This window comes from Phocoena phocoena, chromosome 2 (genome assembly GCF_963924675.1).
Source record: "Phocoena phocoena chromosome 2, mPhoPho1.1, whole genome shotgun sequence".
Lineage (NCBI taxonomy): Eukaryota > Metazoa > Chordata > Mammalia > Artiodactyla > Phocoenidae > Phocoena > Phocoena phocoena.
In genome coordinates this window covers 106,510,397-106,531,897 of record NC_089220.1, presented here as the reverse complement: position 1 = coordinate 106,531,897, position 21,501 = coordinate 106,510,397, and the positions used below count along the sequence as shown (strand labels likewise).

Genomic DNA, 21,501 nt, shown 5'->3' with positions numbered 1-21,501 from the left:
TATCTGCAGACTGTTGTTTGATAATTTTTGTCTGTTTTTTTAGTTGTTTAAGGTGAGGGTAAATCTAGTCTCTGTTACTCTACCGTGGCAAGGAGAAGTCCATCAGATATATCAGGGCTATCACCACTGTAGCAGTAATGACATTTTTTTAAGCAAAAATGAGAGTTATAGTCTTCCCTCCCTCCATCCTTCCCTCTTTCCCTCCTTCCCTTCTTCCTTACTAATTCAATTTGAAAGCCATTAAGTGGGGCCAAGCTAGGGAGGCACTCATGCCAGCAGAGTATGGGAGTTGCATGGCATGGTAGTCCAGTATGGGTTGTCAGAGCCAGATTGGGGTGAAAAAAAAAACACCTCATGTGTGTGGGGAGTGGCCTGGCATAACGTTTTGGAGTCCAAGTGGGGCAAAGAAGTGTCCATATGGCCTGGCACTAGGTGTCAGAACCATATAGGGTGAAGAGGGCCTCCACTGGCAGCTGTCCACTGCGAGGGCCTTGGGACAGTGATGCTTCAGTAGCAGTACACACACCTAGTGCCAAGATCCTGTCTTTTAAATACCATTCTCTACTAGAAGGAACCTTGATCTTCTGAGAGAGAAATGGCTGATTTCAGGTCTCAGTATGAGATGAGCCTAGAATAGCTTGTGCCATAAAGTGACAAAGTACTCAGAGAATGATGGGCACAGGCTGGAAGGATATAGAAATCAGAGTGAAGGGACATCCACTGGCCAAATCTGGGAGATTTGGGGCATAAAAATAAATAATAATTACAATAACAGATAGTAACTCATGAATGCAATGAGAATCCGTAACCCTATACTGATGGAGAAAGGAGAAGCTTTGCTTTAGAGTGGAATACCAACTGATGAATCTGAAAGCAATGATGGACTTAAAAAAAACCATCATTTTGTCAACCGTTGTAATGATAATTAATTCAGCCAGTAAGCATAAATGGATGCAGAGTGAAACTGATGAAGAATGAGATATTTACCTATTCTCATAGTGTTTTCCCACAAATACTTACTAATTACAAAGAAAATAAAAAAAAGAGTACCTTTACAATGGAGAAACCTGGCAGATACCAGCTTCACTCAAGTGATCAAAGTTAACATCATCAAGTTAACCTTGTCAGACCCATCATAATAGGACAACATGAAATCATGAACCATCTAATAGAATGCAGTAAGAAGAGGGCAACATCAGTTTTGCGCTTCTCCTGCCAAAATGCACAACCTGACATCAGATTGAGGGACTTTCTACCCTATAACTGGCCTGGAATCTTCAAAGTATCAAAGTGAAGGAGACTGAAGAGACATGAAAATTAAATGTAAAGATGATCCTGGATTGGATCCTTTGCTGTAAAGAACGTTATCAGGACTTTCCTTGCAACTAGAATGGAATCTGGATTAGATGATAATTGTTAATTTCCTGACTTTGATAGTTGCCTTGTGGTTATACAGGAGAATGTTGTTATTTGTAAGAGTAATATATTAATGTATTCAGGGAAGATGGAGCATTATGTCTGCTACTTACTCTCCAGTGGTTCAAGGGTAAAAGAATTCTTTGTACTATTCTTACAAATTTTTGTAAAGCTTGAAATTTTTTGTCAGTAGGAAACTATTTTTTAAAAAGAAAACAAACATTTTTTTCAGCAGGTTTGTCTATAGCTAGTTTATCTTTAAGAAAAACCTTAAAAAGCTATATCAGATTTAATCATATTTAGTTACTAGAGAATTCTTAGTAGAGTAACATTTCATTATATTTGGACACTATTAAGAAAATTGGGAATTATGGTTACTATAAGAATACTTTTTATTCATGGCATATAGTGATATTTAGGACTTCTCTTTCTTTTGTCTCAGCCTTGTCAGACCCAAGCAGTAGACTTTCAACTTCTCCTCCTCCTCCAGCAATTGCAGTACCCTTGTTGGAAATGGGGTTCTCTCTCCGGCAGATTGCGAAAGCCATGGAAGCCACAGGTAGTATAATTTTTTTTAATGTTTTTTTAATTGGAGTATGATTGCTTTACAATGTTGTGTTAGTTTCTGCTGTAGAGTGAAGTGAATCAGCTATCTGTATACATATGTCCCCTCCCTGCTGGACCTCCCTCCCTCCCCATCCCACCCATCTAGGTCATCACGGAGCACCGAGCTGAGCTCCCTGTGCTGTACAGCAGGTTCCCACTAGCTATCTGTTTTATACATGGTACTGTATATATGTCAAACCTAATCTCCCAATTCATCTCACCCTCCTTTTCCCCTCTGTGTCCACATGTCCGTTCTCTACGTCTGTGTTTCTATTCCTGCCCTGCAAACAGGTTCATCTGTACCATTTTTCTAGATTCCACATATATGCATTAATATTTGATATTTGTTTTTCTCTTTCTGACTTACTTCACTCTGTATGACAGACTCTAGGTCCATCCACATCTCTACAAATGACCCAGTTTCATTTCTTTTTATGGCTGAGTAATATTTCTTTATATATATGTACCACATCTTCTTATCCATTCCTCTGTCAATGGACATTTAGGTTGCTTCCATGTCCTGGCTATTGTAAATAGTGCTGCAGTGAACATTGGGATACATGTGTCTTTTTGAATTACAGTTTTCTCAGGGTATATGCCCAGTAGTGAGATTGCTGGATCATACGGTAATTCTATTTTTAGTTTTTTAAGGAACCTCCATACTGTTCTTCATAGTGGCTGTATCAGTTTACATTCCCACCAACAGTGCAGAAGGGTTCCCTTTTCTCCACACCCTATCCAGCATTTATTGGTTGTAGACTTTTTGATGATGACCATTCTGACTGGTGTGAGGTGATACCTCACTGAAGTTTTGATTTGCATTTCTCTAATGATTAGTGATGTTGAGCATCTTTTCATGTGCCTCTTGGCCATCTGTATGTCTTCTTTGGTGAAATGTCTACTTAGGTCTTCCACCCACTTTTTGATTGGGTTGTTTGTTTTTTTGATACTGAGCTGCATGAGCTGTTTGTATACTTTGGAGATGAATCCTTTGTCCGTTGCTTTATTTGCAAATATTTTCTCCCAACGTGTGGGTTGTCTTTTCGTCTTGTTTATGGTTTCCTTTGCTGTGCAAAAGCTTTTAAGGTTCATTAGGTCCCATTTGCTTATTTTTGTTTTCATTTTCATTACTCTAGGAGGTGAGTCATAAAAGACCTTGATATGATTTATGTCAAAGAGTGTTTTCCCTATGTTTTCCTCTAAGAGTTTTATCATGTCCAGTCCTACATTTAGGTCTTTAATCCATTTTGAATTTATTTTTGTATGTGATGTTAGGGAGTGTTCTAATTTCATTCTTTCACAGGTAGTTGTCCAGTTTTCCCAGCACCATTTACTGAAGAGGCTGTCTTTTCTCCATTGTTTATTCTTGCCTCCTTTATCACAGATTAGGTGACCAGAGGTGCATGGGTTTATCTCTGGGCTTTCTATCCTGTACCGTTGATCTATATTTCTGTTTTTGTGCAAGTACCTTGCTGTCTTGATTACTGTAGCTTTGTAGTTGGGGAGCCTGATTCCTCCAGCTCCGTTTTCTTTCTCAAGATTGCTTTGGCTGTTCGGGGTCTTTTGTGTTTCCGTACAAATTGTGAAATTTTTTGTTCTAGTTCTGTGAAAAATGCCATTTGGTAATTTGATAGGGATTGCGTTGAACCTGTAGATTGCTTTGGGTAGAAGAGTCATTTTCACAACATTGATTCTTCCAATCCAGGAGCATGGTATATCTCTCCATCTGTTTGTGTCATCTTTGATTTCTTTCATCACTGTTTTATAGTTTTCTGAGTCCAGGTCTTTTGCCTCCTTAGGTAGGTTTATTCCTAGGTATGTTATTCTTTTTGTTGCAGTGGTAAATGGGAGTGTTTCCTTAATTTCTCTTTCTGATCTTTCATTGTTGGTGTATAGGAATGCAAGAGATTTCTGTCCATTAATTTTGTATCTTGCAACCTTACCAAATTCATTGATTAGTTCTAGTAGTTTTCTGGTGGCATCTTTAGGATTTTCTATGTATAGTATGATGTCATCTGCAAACAGTGACCGTTTTACTTCTTCTTTTCCAATTTGTATTCCTTTTATTTTTCTTACTGTAACTTTTTATGTATCATTATATGCAATTATGAGAAGCACCATCTTTATTAAAGGCAGTATGTTTTTTAAGAGGCCATAAAGGTTTGTAAGATTTTTAACACAGTTAAAAGTGGCAACATAGCAGACAGTCTTAAACTGATAGCATGAATAACTAATTATTTTGCCCAAAGTCAGTATTAGACCTTTTTTTCCCCCTGTTCAGGTGCTCGAGGAGAGGCTGATGCCCAGAACATCACTGTCCTTGCCATGTGGATGATAGAGCACCCTGGGCATGAGGATGAGGAGGAGCCCCAGTCAGGCAGCACAGCCGACTCAAGGCACGGAGCCACAGTTGTAGGCAGTGGTGGGAAGTCAAATGATCCCTGCTATTTGCAGTCACCAGGAGACATACCATCAGCTGATGCTGCTGAAATGGAGGAAGGCTTTAGTGAAAGGTGAAATTCCAATTTCCATATTTCTGTTCCATGTGTTATAAATGGTACCCCAAGAACCCCATTATGTCCCTTCATAGATGCTTCTAATGGTATATAAGGTTGATAACTAGAGAGAGATGAAAAGGTGGACATTTCAGTTACAAGCTTATGTTTCTGTGAAGCACCCTTAACAGAATGACATGACAGGTTTTGACTTGAATGATGTTTTTATGAAAATAAGGAAATAATTTTAATATAAAATTGCTGAAAAGAAGAAACTAAAAATTAAAATAAGTTTATTCTGAAATAAAGTAAACATGCTGATAAAATAATTTTATATAAGAGATATAAACTAGAATGTTCATTTTAATATAAATTGACTTAAAGTAATGCATTCAATAGAAATGGACTTTTCAGTCTTTTTTGTCTCTTAATATGGGTTTATATTTTCATTTCTTCTTTAGTTTTTAATATCCAGTACAATACCCCCCTTTTTAAAGTTGTGAAATGAATTCTCTGATAATGCCTAGCCTAAAAAGAAATGTAATAAAATATTCTGTAATTCTTTCTAAAATCCTCCCCCTTCAGCACTTCTTATGACTTTAAATCTTCGTTTCATTTTAGCTCATGAAGTTATATGGGGGGCTCTTGTCTTATATTAATATGCAGACTTTTTCTGACAAGCTTAATAAATATTTTCATAACTTATTTTGAAATACCTGTTTTTCCAAGGCAAGGATTCCCAATCGTTTCAATTTTTAAGTATTTAATCATTTAGGATTTAGTTAAGGCCATTGACCTCATTTGAATTTAAACTCGCATTAAGCGTAATTTCATTGTTGGTGTATTTCAAAACCAATTAAAATTATTGCTCAGGGCAATATGACATATTTATAAGCCAGACACAAAAGATATGTTTCAAAACATATTTTGGGGCTTCCCTGGTGGCGCAGTGGTTGAGAGTCCGCCTGCTGATGCAGGGGAAATGGGATTGTGCCCCGGTCCGGGAAGATCCCACATGCCGCAGAGTGGCTGGGCCCGTGAGCCATGGTCGCTGGGCCTGCGCGTCCGGAGCCTGTTCTCCGCAACGGGAGAAGCCACAGCAGTGAGAGGCCCGCGTACCGCAAAACAAACAAACAAACAAACATATTTTGTTCTCGATAATATTTGGAGGAAAAAGTACTACAAGCAAGCTTGCACCTGTGCTTTCTGTTCATGATGAATTTTAAAAATGTGTGTTGCTTTCAAACTTGCTCTTTTAGCCCTGATAATCTGGATCATGTAGAGAATGCAGCTTCTGGAAGTGGACCACCCGCTAGGGGTCGCTCAGCAGTTACAAGAAGGCACAAATTTGATTTAGCTGCTCGAACATTGCTAGCAAGAGCAGGTAAGTGTATGTTTCACATCCTTCTCTTGGTGAAAGTATTATATAGTTTGTTTATATTTTAAAGTAAATGTAAAAGCAACATTAAAGAAGATGTAAACTAATGATACTAAGTATTCAGTACCTCCACATTAAAAGAGCAACTATTTGCATATTACTTTCTATGCATTTATATAATTTTACATAATTTAAATCACAGCATACATTCATAGATTTATTTTTAAGTTCCCTCTGGGTGAAGAAGGCTATACTGGTCACTTGTAAATATTGAGAAATTTCATAAATGCTCTCTCTGCCCTCAAAATACTTATAATTTAAGAAGTGAAGATGCATGTTTAAGGAACCACTGATGAGAAGGAGCTAGAAAGAGCACTGTGCCAAAGTAGGCACTGGCTTTTCTGATGTACTTTGTGAATTTTAGGGTTTCACTACTAGGTAAGGCCCAGATAAGCAAAGATATATTTTTTCATTACCTTAGTAAATATTTTTAAGATTATGTTCTGGGCATGTGAAATTTAAATTATAGGGAATATATTTTCCAAACTAAAATCTAGAATATGTCATTTGTCAAAACAGAGTTTAATCTTTGAACTATTAAAACGTAAATAATGGTTCAGTAATTTATGGAAACAGAAAAACTGAGACTGTCTTAGAACATATAGGATGTGTATTTAATATTTAATGAAAGCGACTGACAAAAAAAAAACTAAAAGGATAATAACAGCCCATATTTATTGAGTGTTCTTCTATATAACAAACATTATGAAATATTTTACATAGATTATCTTATTTAAACCTGTCAGCAGCTCTGCAAGGGATGAATACTATTATCCCCATTTCACAGAAGAGGAATATATATATATATATATATATATGTTAGGTAAAGTTTTATGTCTGTGGTTTGGAATCCAATAAGTCAGCTGAGGTAGGCTCTCACCTGCATTGTATGGCAGTTAAGAACTGGCAAAATATTCAGAATTATTTTATACATGCAAATAAAATGCCTTTCTTGTTTTGTTCTGAGCGGGGTTATACCGCTCTGTGCAGGCCCATAGGAATCAAAGTCGGAGAGAAGGAATATCTTTGCAACAAGACCCAGGGGCATTGTATGACTTTAATTTAGATGAGGAATTGGAAATTGATCTTGATGATGAAGCGATGGAAGCTATGTTTGGACAAGACCTGACCAGTGACAACGATATTCTGGGAATGTGGATCCCAGAGGTACTGGATTGGCCTACCTGGGTGTGTGTGACTGCAGCGGGGGCTGCTCTGACTTATTTTCCTGCCCTCCTGTTCATACAGCTTACTAATAACAACATTTCCTAGAGTTGTAACATTCTGAAAAGTCTGACATCTCATCCTAAAGTTTGGGGCTTTAACACTTGAGGTTACTTTGATACCTACAAACTAGTAAGAAAAAGTCTCTCTTGTTGCTTTCTCTGTGCGATTTTATTGCTTCTCTCCCCAGACTAGATGAATAGAGCCGTGCTGTGATAACTTGATTTCTGATATCAAAGATAGATTACAAAATAGGCATCAGGTCCCAGTCAGCTCTGCTGGGTGTTTAACATGGCTACTGTGCTTACCTTGCTATCTGAATGCATGCTCTTCTTCTTTATAGGTTCTGTTTAATCACTGTAATGCCTCATTCTAGGAACCAGTGCCACCTAGATCTTGTAAATGCCTCCATCCAAGGGCAGGGTACATGATGGGTTTGTATGTTTACATTGTTTAGCATTACACTTTTTGTAGCAGGGAAACTGAGAAGTTCACAGGTTTAAGTTCTATAGGAAAGAGCATATACCATATTATGTTAATAAGATAAATGAATCCAAATGACTTCTTAGAAATTCAGAAAATAGATATGCATGTTATGATCAGATGAAAGTAGTTGGTTCATTGGAGGGATTTTAAATCATTTGAGATGGGGCAGATTGTCATTTTTATTAATAACTTTTTTCTCAGTAGGATAGTCAGTTACTTTTATTGTCACTTACTAGTGTGAGGAAGGGGCAAAGAACACCTTCAGACTGTGTGATCTGGATTTTAATTTGAAAGAACTTGGTTATATAGCCTTGATGAACATCTTGCAAATATTCCAGCATATGTAAACAAAATTGTTAATTTAATATAATAAATGATGTTTACCTCTTCTTAATTTTATGTTAACTTGACTAATAATTTGATATGAAATTATTTTGTGCAGCATGTTTGTGAGTCTGAAGACAGGGAAGAAGTGGTGGTATGTGAACTGTGTGAGTGCAGTGTTGTCAGCTTCAATCAGCACATGAAGAGAAATCACCCAGGCTGTGGGCGCAGTGCAAACCGCCAGGGCTATCGCAGCAACGGCTCCTATGTGGATGGCTGGTTCGGTGGTGAATGTGGGAGTGGAAATCCATACTACCTGCTATGTGGCAGCTGCAGGGAAAAGTACTTAGCCCTGAAGACCAAATCCAAGGCAACAAGTTCTGAAAGGTACCTTGAAATTGGATAGATAACCATACCCTCTGATCGAAGTACATAAAGTATCTCTCATTAAGACATGGGAATTGTAGCTTTTTTTATGTGAGGAGTAACCTTTAACCTTTTCTTTATAAAGACCTATGATTGCTGAATTGGGGACAAGGATGAGGGAGGTGGAAGAATTCAAGTTCCTGCCAGAGGTGGGAGCCTGTAGTCTGGGAACAGTTGGTATGGCCTCAGGTTCTTCACCGGAGCTTGACTGTGTTAACCTTTAATTTGTTGTCAAGTTGTGAGTGGGACCCTTGCTTTAACCTTCAGGAGGCTTATGTTCAATTTTTTTCTTTGGTGTTTCTCACCATAGTTTTGACATCTTAAGGTCTTTTTTCTTGATGAAAAATATAGACTGTTTAGATTAAATGAGCTTCCATGAAAATATTACTTCTTTATACCCTTGAATAGCAAATGTTTGCTATTGAGTAGGGTTTTTGCCCTTATTGTCAACTATTAAAGTCTTTAAGACGTTCTGGAATAGGTTTTGATTAAAAGCCTTATGTAGGTAACCTAGAAACCTCCCTAGTATTTTGGTAAAATAGTCATTAATTTTGTAAACACTTAATACCAATAGTTTTTATTACATTAGCCCATAACATGAAACACACTTTTTAAATTTTGTGTTGCTTTATTAATGACTTTTTAAAATGTCCTAATGACATAATTTGCACTTTGAGGCACTGTTTCATATAAAAACACAATGTTCTTCGTGTTTGGTGCAGGTACAAGGGACAAGCTCCAGATCTAATTGGCAAGCAGGACAGTGTGTATGAAGGTAGTTGTTGTGAGAGCTTCTTTATTTCACATGTATTTTTGTATGTACCTTCTGCTTAACATCTGTTACTAAAACTTACCTTCATGTGTTTGTTTGTATTCATGTACATGTTAACTTAAACTTCCCCCCAAAAGTTCAAGATAGTTTGGTAGCAACAGCCCTCGTTTTAAAAGGAAAAAGACCTGGGTCCTAATACTAGCTTTGCCACAGAATGTTAATTTCAGGTGGCATACATATTTTTTCAAAGTAGGGAAAGTATGTAGTACATTTTGAATTTCCATCCTAATTGAGGAAAGTAAAAGATAAAAAATTGAAGTGAGCATCAGTTTATCTGAAGCATTCATTTATTTGAAGTAACTCATTTCCTAATGATTATGGACAGGGTCAAGAACTTTTTGTTGGCCCCGTAACAATATTTTTTATTAGTTGAAACCTCCACTACCAACTGTAACATGTGCTTTTGGTTTAAATGGATTTGACTGCTCTGCCTCCCTTTCCCTTAGTCTCACTATAACTCAGGAGTGCAGTTTGGTTGGGTCACCAGGAGATGGTGCCGTAGTTCATTTTGTAGGCGCTCGGCTTTCAGTCCATCTGCATTTTAGACATATCTCAAAATAACCATTGCCAGCAGAGTTATTTCATGTTTATATTCACATACCATACACTTCTTTATTTAAATTCCAGAAGACTGGGACATGTTGGATGTTGATGAAGAGGAAAAGCTAACGGGTGAAGAAGAGTTTGAATTACTTGCTGGACCACTTGGTTTAAACGACCGCCGCATTGTACCAGAACCAGTCCAGTTCCCTGACAGTGATCCGTTGGGAGCATCAGTAGCAATGGTAACAGCGACCAACAGTATGGAAGAGACTCTGATGCAAATAGGTAAACTTGAAATGCTGATTGGCATGGATTTTATAGAGTCTATATTAATTTGCTTCTTAGAAAAGTAAATAATAATAATAAGGTAAAGGTTAATAATAATAAGGGTTCAACATTTCCTATCCCATCAAGTATCTGTAGCCAGTTATTCTAATGTTTTGAAGGTCTAGTATAATATTAAGTTTCTGATATTTTCTTTTTATAAAATATTGAAGTGATAAAAAGAAAATTTATAAAATGTAGGGGGTTTTTTGTTTGTATTAAACTTTGTGTTAAGAGAAACCTGGAAATGAATAAAAACCATTTTGCAGTATTTTTTAATTTCGGTGCGAGGGTATGGTAACTTTTTGCTGTATGGAGTACTAAATAAAAAATTGGCGCAGTACTGGTGACTCAGCCCTTTATGTGTACTCAAAGCATATTTTAAAAACTATATCTTTCCTATATTTGTTAATATCAGTAGAAGTGATACATGAGCAAAAATAAAACCAAAAAAATTTAAGAATCATATTTTTCCTATAATAGATTATTGACTTAGAAATGTCCATTTCTCCCAAGCAATTTTCTGTATAACAAAGTTCCAGATGAGCAAAACACATTGATTTGCTTTATTTCCTGGTAGCCTAGAACCTAGGTAGAATGGAAAATTTTTTCAGTAGTCCGGCTATTTTTTTTCTTACCTTCTTATAAACTAAGCAAAATGTTATTTTTTTCAGGTTGCCATGGCTCTGTAGAAAAGAGTTCCTCTGGGAGAATAACATTAGGTGAACAGGCAGCTGCCTTAGCAAACCCTCATGACCGGGTGGTGGCTTTAAGGAGAGTGACTGCTGCTGCTCAGGTTCTTCTGGCCAGAACCATGGTCATGAGAGCTCTGTCTCTTCTCTCAGTCAGGTAAGTGTTATTTTGTGTCAAAAGATGTTACGTTAGCTTCTAGTATGTATTAGACAGGAGTCTGGTATTGTTTGGGAGGATAGAAGTTTTAGAAACTTGAATAGCTACTGTTGAATGAAAGAAGTTAGACATAGTCATCATTATTATTCATTCATTCATTAATTCAGTCAGTCAGTCATTCAGTTAATGCTTAGCTCTTTTTAGGTAGAAAATATTGCCATTATAGTAACTGAATAAACTGAAAATTTTATTTTATTATCTGAAATGGGAAACCAAGGCTGTTGATCCATTTGGTGTAGGGTAAAACTAAAAGGTCGAGTGAGTTTTTTGCAGAGTTTACCAACTGTGTAGCTAAGTCAGCCTGTATATTCCATCGTGGAGACTCTTGCTGTGCTCATACTGTGGAGCATAATGTTAAAAAAGGGAAGAGTGCCAAGAATACCTAAAAGACATCCATTTAGGAAATGATTAAGTAGGGGTATTTAACAGTAAATCATGAAGAAAGAAGGACCCTGAAAGAAGAACTTAAAGTTTAGATGAGGACTTCCCTGGTGGCACAGTGGTTAAGAATCCGCCTGCCAATGCAGGGGACATGGGTTCGAGCCCTGGTCCGGGAAGATCCCACATGCTGCGGAGCAACTAAGCCCGTGCGCCACAACTACTGAGCCTGCGCTCTAGAGCCCGCAAGCCACAGCTACTGAAGCCCGCGCACCTAGAGCCCATGCTCTGCAAAACAAGAAACCACCGCAATGAGAAGCCCGTGCACCACAACGAAGAGTAGCCCCCGCTTGCCGCAACTAGAGAAAGCCTGAGCGCCACAACGAAGACCCAACACAGCCAAAAATAAATAAACAAATTTAAAAAAATGGATATTTAAAAAAATACTTAGATGAGACTGTATGGGGTTGGCTCAAGACTAGACAGTTCGGACTGTGGAAAATGAAGTTCAGAAACTGACTCACACGTGTAGATAAACATTTGATTTATGACAGTGCTTACATTACAGAGCAGTGAGGAAAGGATGGTCTTTTCCGTAACTTGGGCTAGGTCAGATGGTTTATTCACTTAAGGAAAAAAAATGAGTCTTGGCCCCAACCTCAAACTATATAAAGCAAGTATTTCCAAGTGGCTCTTAGGTCTAAATGTGAAATGTAAATCAATAAAGTTTCTATAAGATAACAGAGGAAGATTTTATTCTTGATATTGGAACAACCGGAGATTTCTTAAGCAAGTCACAAAAGACATTCACTTTAAGGAAAAAAATTGATAAATTGGACTGCATTAAAAAAGAACTTCTGTTTAGCAAGTCATTTAGGAAGTAAAAAGGCAAAAAAGTTAAAGGAAAAAAAAAGCACTGAATGGGAGATGATCTTAGCAATGCATATAACCAACGCATATAACCAACAAAATATGTAAAGAATTCTTATAAACCAGTAAGAGAAGGACAGACAACCCAAAAGAAAAATGGACATAATGACAAAAGAGGCTCTCAAAATGGCCAATAAATATGAACAATGAGATGTTCAGTCACATTAGTCTTCAGAGAAATGAAAATGAAAACCCCATGAGATACTACTACACACCCATCAGAATGGCTAAAATTTAAAAGACTGGGGGGAAAAAAGTGATCATGACGGTGTGGAACACTTAGAACTCTCATACACTGTTGGTGAGAAAATAAATTGAGACAGTTACTTTGGAAGACTCTTTAATAGTACCAACTAAAGGTGAATATTAACATACTCTGTGACCCAGAAAAACACTTCTGGGTATATATCCAACAGAAATGCTTACATATGTGCACCCAAAGACATAAGCAAGAACATTTATAGCAGTACTATTCATAATAGCCCCATGCTCTCATCTGTATGGATAAATGAATTGTGCTTAATTTCATTTATATGGGCATATCTTTTTTTATTGTGCTTCGCAGATATTACATTTTTTTTTTTTTACGAATTGAAGGTTTGTGGCAACCCTGTGTTGAGCAAGTCTATTGGCACCATTTTTCCAACAACATTTGCTCACTTCATGTCTCTGTCACATTTTAGTAATTCTTGCAATATTTCAAGCTTTTCCATTATTATTTGTCATGGTGATCTGTGATCAGTGATCTTTGATGTTACTATTACAAAAAGATTTCTGACGGCTCAGATGATGGTTAACATTATTTTTAAATTAAGGTATGTACATTGTTCTTTTTTAAAAAATAAGTATTTATTTTTGGCTGCATTTGGTCTTCGTTGGCTGCGTGCGGGCTTTCTCTAGTTGCAGCGAGCGGGGGCTACTCTTCGTTGCGGTGTGTGAGCTTCTCCTTGCGGTGGCTTCTCGTTGCGGAGCACGGACTATAGGCTTGCGAGCTTCAGTAGTTGTGGCACACGGGCTCAGTAGCTGTGGCTCGCAGGCTCTAGAGCGCAGGCTCAGTAGTTGTGGCACAGGAGCTTAGTTGCTCCACGGCTTGTGGGATCTTCCCGGACCAGGGCTCAAATCCGTGTCCCCTGCATTGGCAGGTGGATTCTTAACCACTGCACCACCAGGGAAGTCCCTGTACATTGTCTTTTAGGCTTAATGCTGTTGCACACTTAACAGACTACAGTGTAGTGTAAACGTGACTTTTATATGCACTGGGAAACCAAAAATATTTGTGTGACTTTCTTTATTGCAATATTCATTTTATTGTGATGGTCTGGAACTGAACCTGAACATCTCCACAGTATGCCTCTGTGTCAGTGAAAATGAATAACTGCTGCTGTAATGCAACAATGTGGATGAATCTTACAAGCATAATGCTGAGTAAAAGCAGCCAGACAGAAGAGAATACATACTTTATTATTCTATTTATATGAAGTTCAGAAACAGGCAAAACTGGTTTATGGCCTTAAAAAGTTGGAATAGTAGTTACTTTTGAAGGCCTAGAGACCGAGAAGGGCCCAAGCAGTCTTCTGGGGTATTGGTAATGTTCTGTTTCTTGATCTGGAAGGTGGTTACATAGGTTTGTTCAGTTTGTGAAAATTCATGATTTGTAAACATTTCTGTAAGTTATACTTTGGTAATTCAGGTATACTTAAGTATGTCAATATTTATTAAAATAAAAAAGTTTCAAAGCAGTTTCCAGCTTACATAATATTTTTGGACATCTCTAAGGACTTGTATGACTAGTGATAGCGCAGCTTGCCTTTTATTTTGGTTGTTGGTGCTATGGATGATATGTGGGGCTCCAGATGGTCCCTTAAATTTATTTTCTTTATGCATCTAAAGTGTTTTCCTTTCCTGGCAGTGGTTCCAGTTGTAGCCTGGCTGCTGGTCTTGAATCTCTGGGACTTACAGATATCCGAACGTTGGTTCGATTAATGTGCTTGGCTGCAGCAGGGAGAGCTGGCCTCTCCACCAGCCCTTCCGCCATGGCAAGCACTTCAGAACGCTCACGAGGTGGGCACAGCAAGGCCAACAAGCCCATTTCTTGCCTGGCCTATCTGAGCACAGCAGTGGGATGTCTAGCATCAAACACTCCTAGTGCTGCAAAACTCCTGGTGCAGTTGTGTACACAGGTAGGATAGTTTTCAGTGCTTTTCTTATTGCATTGCTTATTTCCAGCCAATTCTTAAAGAACCTTCTGAGATAAAATCTTCTTTTTGTTCCAAAATTATATGTAAAAATTAAACCTGTTTGTTGTGATTGCCTCTTCAGAACTTGATTTCTGCTGCAACAGGGGTAAATCTTACCACGGTCGATGATCCAATTCAGCGAAAGTTTCTACCTAGCTTTCTCCGAGGAATTGCTGAAGAGAATAAACTTGTAACCTCCCCAAATTTTGTTGTAACTCAGGCCCTTGTGGCATTACTAGCAGACAAAGGGGCCAAACTGAGACCTAATTATGATAAGTCAGAAGTTGAAAAGAAAGGTAAGTTTCATACGATTTAAATATACAGTCTTTTAATCAATTAATTTGATATGTTTTTAAAAATATGTTTTTGCATTGTTGTATGTGATGAATTACATAACATCATGTATACTTATTAAGTTAGATCATAAGAAAAGTGCATGGATACTTTTTCATTGTGCCTGGAAACAAATATTAGAAAATGTACCAAATAAGTCTTGGTTTGATTAGATTATTTTATTAGATTATGGTTTGGGTCACCATAGATAATAATCCTGGTAGGCTTCCTGAATATAATTATATAAAGTAGTGCTATTTTTTTCTTTGTCTTAAGATGATACAATTTGAAGGGACTACTTAAACGCAGTACTTACCCTTCTCTTCATCAGGACCATTTGGCCAAGAGAGATGGGCTTTTGGATCTATCAGTGCGTTCCCTTGACTGGCTATTAAGATCACTTTTTAAAAAAATTTATTTATTTTTCATTTATTTATTTTTGGCTGGACCGGGTCTTCGTTGCTGTGCAGACTTTCTCTAGTTGCTGCACGCGGGGGCTACTCTTCGTTGCGGTGCACGTGCTTCTCATTGTGGTGGCTTCTCTTGTTGCGGAGCACAGGCTCTAGGTGCACGGCCTTCAGTAGTTGTGGCTCGCGGGCTCAGTAGTTGTGGCTCACGGGCTCTAGAGCGCAAGCTCAGTAGTTGTGGCGCATGGACTTAGTTGCTCCATGGCATGTGGGATCTTCCCTGACCAGGGCTCGAACCCATATCCCCTGCATTGGCAGGCAGATTCTTAACCACTGCGCCACCGGGGAAGTCCCTAAGATCACTTTTGAGCAACAAAAGCCAAACTTATTCTTCAGGGCATGCTTCCTCTGCCCTGGCTTTAAAATGATTTCTGCTGCATTCTCAGTCGGTGTATCCTTAGAGCAAAGACTATTGATTAGTGTATATAAATGTACATTTGCAGTGAATCAGATTTAATATAGAATTTGATGTGAGATAAATGCTTTATACCTTGTATGCATATCTTAGTGAAATGATTGCTTGAAAAAGTGCTAATTCTTAAAAGATAGTTTAACCCATTTTTGTTTGTTCACCACCACCAGCTCTCACCTGGGCATCATTTCATTGTTTTGTTTAAGCAGGTTTAACTGCCCAATTGTATGCCCATCCTTCCTATGATCCTTCTGCTGTAGGCCCTCTGGAGCTGGCTAACGCCTTGGCAGCCTGCTGCCTCTCCTCCAGGCTATCCTCACAGCATAGGCAATGGGCTGCTCAACAGCTGGTGCGCACTCTTGCTGCACATGACCGCGACAACCAAACTACTCCACAGACACTCGCTGATATGGGAGGAGATCTCAGAAAATGCTCCTTTATCAAGTTGGAGGCTCATCAAAACAGAGTATGTATTTTGACCCCCAAGTGTGTCGATCACCTTATGTAAGATAAAATAGTTTCTCCTCTTCTCCAAGAGCTTAAAGTTCAGATCATGGGTGTGTGTGTCTCTCTCTTACATACTCACACACACACAAGCTAAATTATCAGTTATTTGTCTGGTAGTTACCAACTCTCCTTTCTCTACATGTGTGTGTTGTATACTATATGATATAATATTATACAAATGGGAAAATCAGATGGGAGATGAGAAGAAAACCAAAGGTATAGCCTCACAAGAGATGAGGGTTTATACATGCAGGAAAAGAAGCAATTGGTCTCCCTGTTTTAGTCTAACCCACTGGGCTCCTGAGCAGTGACAAGGGCAGTTTAGGAAATGAAGACTGACCCCTATTTTACCAATTTAATCATTTCATAGTCTGTGTAATTAGTTTTATAGAACATGCTGAATATTTCCATTTTATTGAATTAAATAAAAGTTTTTAAATTAAATAAGCATGTTTAGTAAAGATTGTGAACAGGTCTAAGATAACTCAAATGAGTTTGGGCATAGTACTTTAAAGCTATACTTCAAATAGGTGTATATTTACAAGCCAGTTAGAAAAGAATGAAGACTATGCATGTTGTTTTATAACATGGATACTTTTCTTTTACAATTTCATGGTAGATTTTTTTTAATTTGATAGAACTCTTTCAAATTATAGAATTATTTGAATTAAAACTTGCTCAAATATTGCTGGACTTTTAATCTTTTCTAGGTAATGACTTGTGTTTGGTGTAATAAAAAAGGACTCTTGGCTACAAGTGGCAATGATGGCACCATCCGGGTGTGGAATGTCACCAAGAAGCAGTATTCACTGCAACAGACCTGTGTGTTCAACAGATTGTGAGTACTGACATTAGCTCTCTTGGGTAACATTTAAAAATAAGACAATCCTGGGCTTCCCTGGTGGCACAGTGGTTGAGAGTCCGCCTGCTGATGCAGGGGACATGGGTTCGTGCCCCGGTCCGGGAGGATCCCCCATGCCGTGGAGCGGCTAGGCCCGTGAGCCATGGCTGCTGAGCCTGTGCTCCACAACGGGAGAGGCCACAACAGTGAGAGGCCCACGTACCGCAAAAAAAAAAAAAAAAGACAATCCTAAACATGCTTCATCTTGGTTGTGTTAGTGTACTCAAATTGTCACTAAAATTTTTTACAACTTTTTCTCTTAGAACAGTCTCCAGTGTCTTTTTTTTTTAATTTGCAAGATAGTAATTTAGAAAATAAAAATACTAACTGTCAATATCTGTCAGCTTACTCAGAATTAAATCAAGGTCTACTATGCCAGCATTATAAATGTTCAATTCTATAAAACAGTAGGCTAATTTTCCATCATTCTTCAAGGATTATTTAGGAATTAGGGTAATGATATTTTTTCTGTAGCACAGCGTAGCATCTTTTATATTTTTATAGCTAGCTATAAAACTTCCCTAGCTATTAGGCAAACAAGAGTCAGTGTGCTCTGAGTAATAACCATATGTATAACCCATATGGAATCAGAATACTTTTGTTGACAAATTATGTACTACATTAAATGATCAGTTGTCTAAGTATTACTTTTTTGTAATTTTTCACATTATGACAAACACTAGCAATTATGTGATTGTCAAATACTGCTAGCCAGGCTTTTGAAATGTAAAAGCTTTTGATCTGCCTTTATGTACTATAGTCTATATAAAACCCTTATTTTAAGGTTTAGGATTTAGTTTACTTTGTGATGATGGGGATTAGAATTCCATACATATCTGTTATATTCTAGGGAAGGTGATGCTGAGGAAAGCCTGGGATCACCTAGTGATCCAAGTTTCTCACCTGTTTCCTGGAGTATCAGTGGCAAATATCTAGCTGGAGCTTTGGAAAAGATGGTGAATATCTGGCAAGTTAATGGTAAGAGTCATATAAATACTAGTAAACTACTGAAGCTACTTTTTTAAAAAAAAAGCCTTTCTCTTAGCCTTCTAAGTCCAAACATTGGCTTCCCTTCACCTTGAATCTCACAATCTATTCATCAACTGTGAAAATCTATGCATAGTATGGTTTAAATTAAAGAGAAAGTGTTCATTTCCTGACTTTTCCTTCTAGGAGTTTCAATTAACCTGGTAGTTGTAAACTAAAAATTCTTTCTATGGACCACTCAGCATTCAGGGTAGGATTTGAGGAGAAGTAGCAATCACTGCATTTTTAGCTATGTATTCTTTTGAATCACCTGAAATATTTCTATTAATTTTATCTGTTTCACAGGGACAAACTCTTGTTAATTTTTAATAACCTCTCTGGAAAGTAAAAATTATTATTGTAATCTTGGGCTTACCAGCATTTTTGTTTGCTTTTGCATGTTTGGGTAATAGCTGTTCTATTTCGTACATTTGAAGGAACAGCTAGCCTTAACTATAGGTAAATTTTGTATATTAATTTGGTTTTCAGTAATTATTAGGAAAGGACTTAAGTGTTTGACATTTGTATATTGATTATTTTCCTTTATTCTTTCTCCTATAAAGCTATCATTTTTGTCATATTAATAGTTACAGAAAAGCTGTGAATTTGATAATCATATGTAGTATATAAATGAAGGATCTTGCCTTGCAGTCTTATTCATTAGTAGGCTATTATAAAATTGGGGACTGCTTTGAGTGTATTAAATTAAATAGTACGTATTTTTGTTCTTGTTATTGTTTTTAAGAATTAAGTGACAACTAGTTAACATTTTCTCCCTCTTTAGGAGGAAAAGGGTTAGTAGATATTCAGCCTCACTGGGTATCTGCCCTGGCTTGGCCAGAAGAGGGTCCATCCTTAGCCTGGTCAGGAGAATCTCCAGAATTATTGTTGGTGGGACGGATGGATGGATCTCTAGGACTGATTGAAGTTGTTGATGTATCCACCATGCACCGTCGAGAATTGGAGCATTGCTATCGAAAGGATGGTAAGTGACTGGAATTGTGTCTGGTTGAGAAAGTGTTCCCCCCAGTCAAATAGATTTACTTTTTTGGCATATGCAGAGTAAATATTACTTTTGGTTTTGTTTTCTAAATTGTTCAGTTAGTATTTCATTTTAGTTAGTTACTAAGTTGAAAGATATTTCTTTGTCAACCCCTACCACACATCACTGCCAAAATAAGATCTAAATTAGTCATTTATCCTTTGTGCAAGTGTCTGAACACTTCTAGTGGGCTCTAGGTCTCTCTAGAAAGTTAAGAATGTCCAAGAGTAAAAAAGATAATAATCATTGATGGAGATGAAATTGTTAACAAATGAGTAAAATTAAGGAAATGGGGGGAAGTGGAGAAGGGGAGGGAAGTTCCTGATTTAAGAAGTCATAGCAGGAAGCCTACTTTTACTTATTTTCTCACTATCTTCCTTTTGGATGGCTAGTCATCTTACTAGATAGTTTTTATTATATGTTTTCGGGGAGTAGGATATCTCGAAGATCCCAGCCACAGCCATGCAGTTTCGAGGCCTGGAGGACAGCACGCTTGCTTCTCAGATGTCTGAGAGGAAAGCTCGCCCTCTCTTCTCTTCTCTCTCAGCATGAAGGGTGCACTGCCCAGTTAGCAGTCCCTGTCCTCCCCTGACAGCCCGCGGCTCCTTTTTATTCACAGAATAATGCTCATGTCATTACTCTCAGTTTCTGTCTTCTGCGAATACTGGGGATCCTCCAGAAACATGTCATCTCCATCACTACAAGTTAATATTCATTTGCTTTCTTCAAGGTCCATAGCCCTGGTCTGATAGTATTAAAGGGTCTCCTGCAGAGGCCGGGGGTGGCTGTGGCTCATTGTGGGGACAAAGACACGGGCAGCAGCAGTTCTGGGGAGTACGCACTGGCCTAAGCCCTCCTGGTGGCTGCCATTTTCTTACCCAGTTCTTTTTTAAATAGATAATACCATCATAGGGTTCAAAAATTTTTAAGTTTAAAAAGGTATACAGTAGGGAATTCCCTGGCGGTTCAGTGGTTAGGACTCCGTGCTTCCACTGCACGGGGCACGGGTTTGATCCCTGGTCAGGGAACTAAGATCCCACATGCCGCATAGTGCAGCAAAAAAATAAATAAATAAAAAGGCATACAGTAAAAAGTCTTTCTCACATCTGCTCAGCTCCCATGTCCCCATTCTACTCCCACAGATACTGGTTTTTACTTCTTTTGTAGCCTTCCAGTGTTACATATACTTAAACAAGTATGAATATAGCTTGTTAGAATATAACATGTTTGTTAGAATATGGAAACACACTGAATAGGCAATATTAAGCAAAAGAAGGGACAGGAAATTTTTTTTTCTAAGAGTTGGATTATTTCACTTGTCAGTTTCATGGTAGATTCTGGTCCAAAAGGAAAGAACCTTATACAGTGACTTAAAATCAGCAAGGGAATTCAATTTTTGTCTCTTTTTCTTTTTTCTTTTTATACGCGGGCCTCTCACTGTTGTGGCCTCTCCCGTTGCGGAGCACAGGCTCCAGACGCGCAGGCTCAGTGACCATGGCTCATGGGCCCAGCCGCTCCGTGGCATGTGGGATCTTCCCGGACTGGGGCATGAACCCGTGTCCCCTGCATCGGCAGGCGGACTCTCAACCACTGCGCCACCAGGGAAGCCCTGTCTCTGTTTTTCAGTAACCACTTCAAAAGAATGAAAGATTAAAAAATGAGGTACTCCTCGTCACTTACAAATAACACTTTTAAAGTGGGTTACATGGAATCCCAGCTGTAAGCTTACATTTTGTCTAAATGTGTTAAAGAGATGTTTGTAAACTTACTTGCAGTGATTGTAGAGGTATATATTTGTTGCAAAGTCTCTGTCTTTTAAGGGAGACAATGACAAATAAGTCTCTCTTATTTTCTTTTTAAAACTTTTATTTTGTTCTATCATGTTAGTGTCTGTAACTTGCATTGCTTGGTTCAGTGAAGACAGACCATTTGCAGTGGGATATTTTGATGGAAAATTGTTATTGGGAACAAAGGAACCGCTTGAGAAAGGAGGCATTGTTCTAATTGATGCACATAAGGTAAAGCATGTTTACCTGATGGTTGCTTTTTCTTGTTTTATACTGTAGTATTGCTTGATACTAGTTTCTCAAAGAGCTTTTTTATATCAGTCACTTATGATTTAGTATTCTATTGTTATACAAAGTCTTTGGGCCATGTATATAAATGGAAAAGTCTGTGTAAGAAAGCCATTGAACTAAGAAAGAGGTAAAACCAAAACAGTGAAATAGGATTACCCTTGGAACAC

General features: G+C 37.9%; 1 protein-coding gene across 2 annotated transcripts in view; it reads left to right on the top strand.

Annotated features, from left to right (window-relative positions):
- Positions 1–21,501, top strand: part of HERC1 (HECT and RLD domain containing E3 ubiquitin protein ligase family member 1) — a 216,052-nt gene that overhangs the window by 149,874 nt on the left and 44,677 nt on the right. Inside the window, exons 41-55 of one of the 2 annotated variants that reach the window (XM_065872693.1) lie at positions 1,859–1,975; positions 4,304–4,535; positions 5,777–5,901; positions 6,923–7,122; positions 8,108–8,376; positions 9,138–9,190; positions 9,875–10,075; positions 10,789–10,963; positions 14,241–14,511; positions 14,651–14,864; positions 16,041–16,246; positions 16,998–17,125; positions 18,039–18,166; positions 18,999–19,199; positions 21,144–21,274. In XM_065872693.1, coding sequence (XP_065728765.1) covers positions 1,859–1,975; positions 4,304–4,535; positions 5,777–5,901; positions 6,923–7,122; positions 8,108–8,376; positions 9,138–9,190; positions 9,875–10,075; positions 10,789–10,963; positions 14,241–14,511; positions 14,651–14,864; positions 16,041–16,246; positions 16,998–17,125; positions 18,039–18,166; positions 18,999–19,199; positions 21,144–21,274 — 2,651 coding nt within the window. Of the gene's footprint in view, positions 1–1,858; positions 1,976–4,303; positions 4,536–5,776; positions 5,902–6,922; positions 7,144–8,107; positions 8,377–9,137; positions 9,191–9,874; positions 10,076–10,788; positions 10,964–14,240; positions 14,512–14,650; positions 14,865–16,040; positions 16,247–16,997; positions 17,126–18,038; positions 18,167–18,998; positions 19,200–21,143; positions 21,275–21,501 lie in introns of both variants that reach the window. The other variant, XM_065872692.1, reaches the window with a different exon arrangement.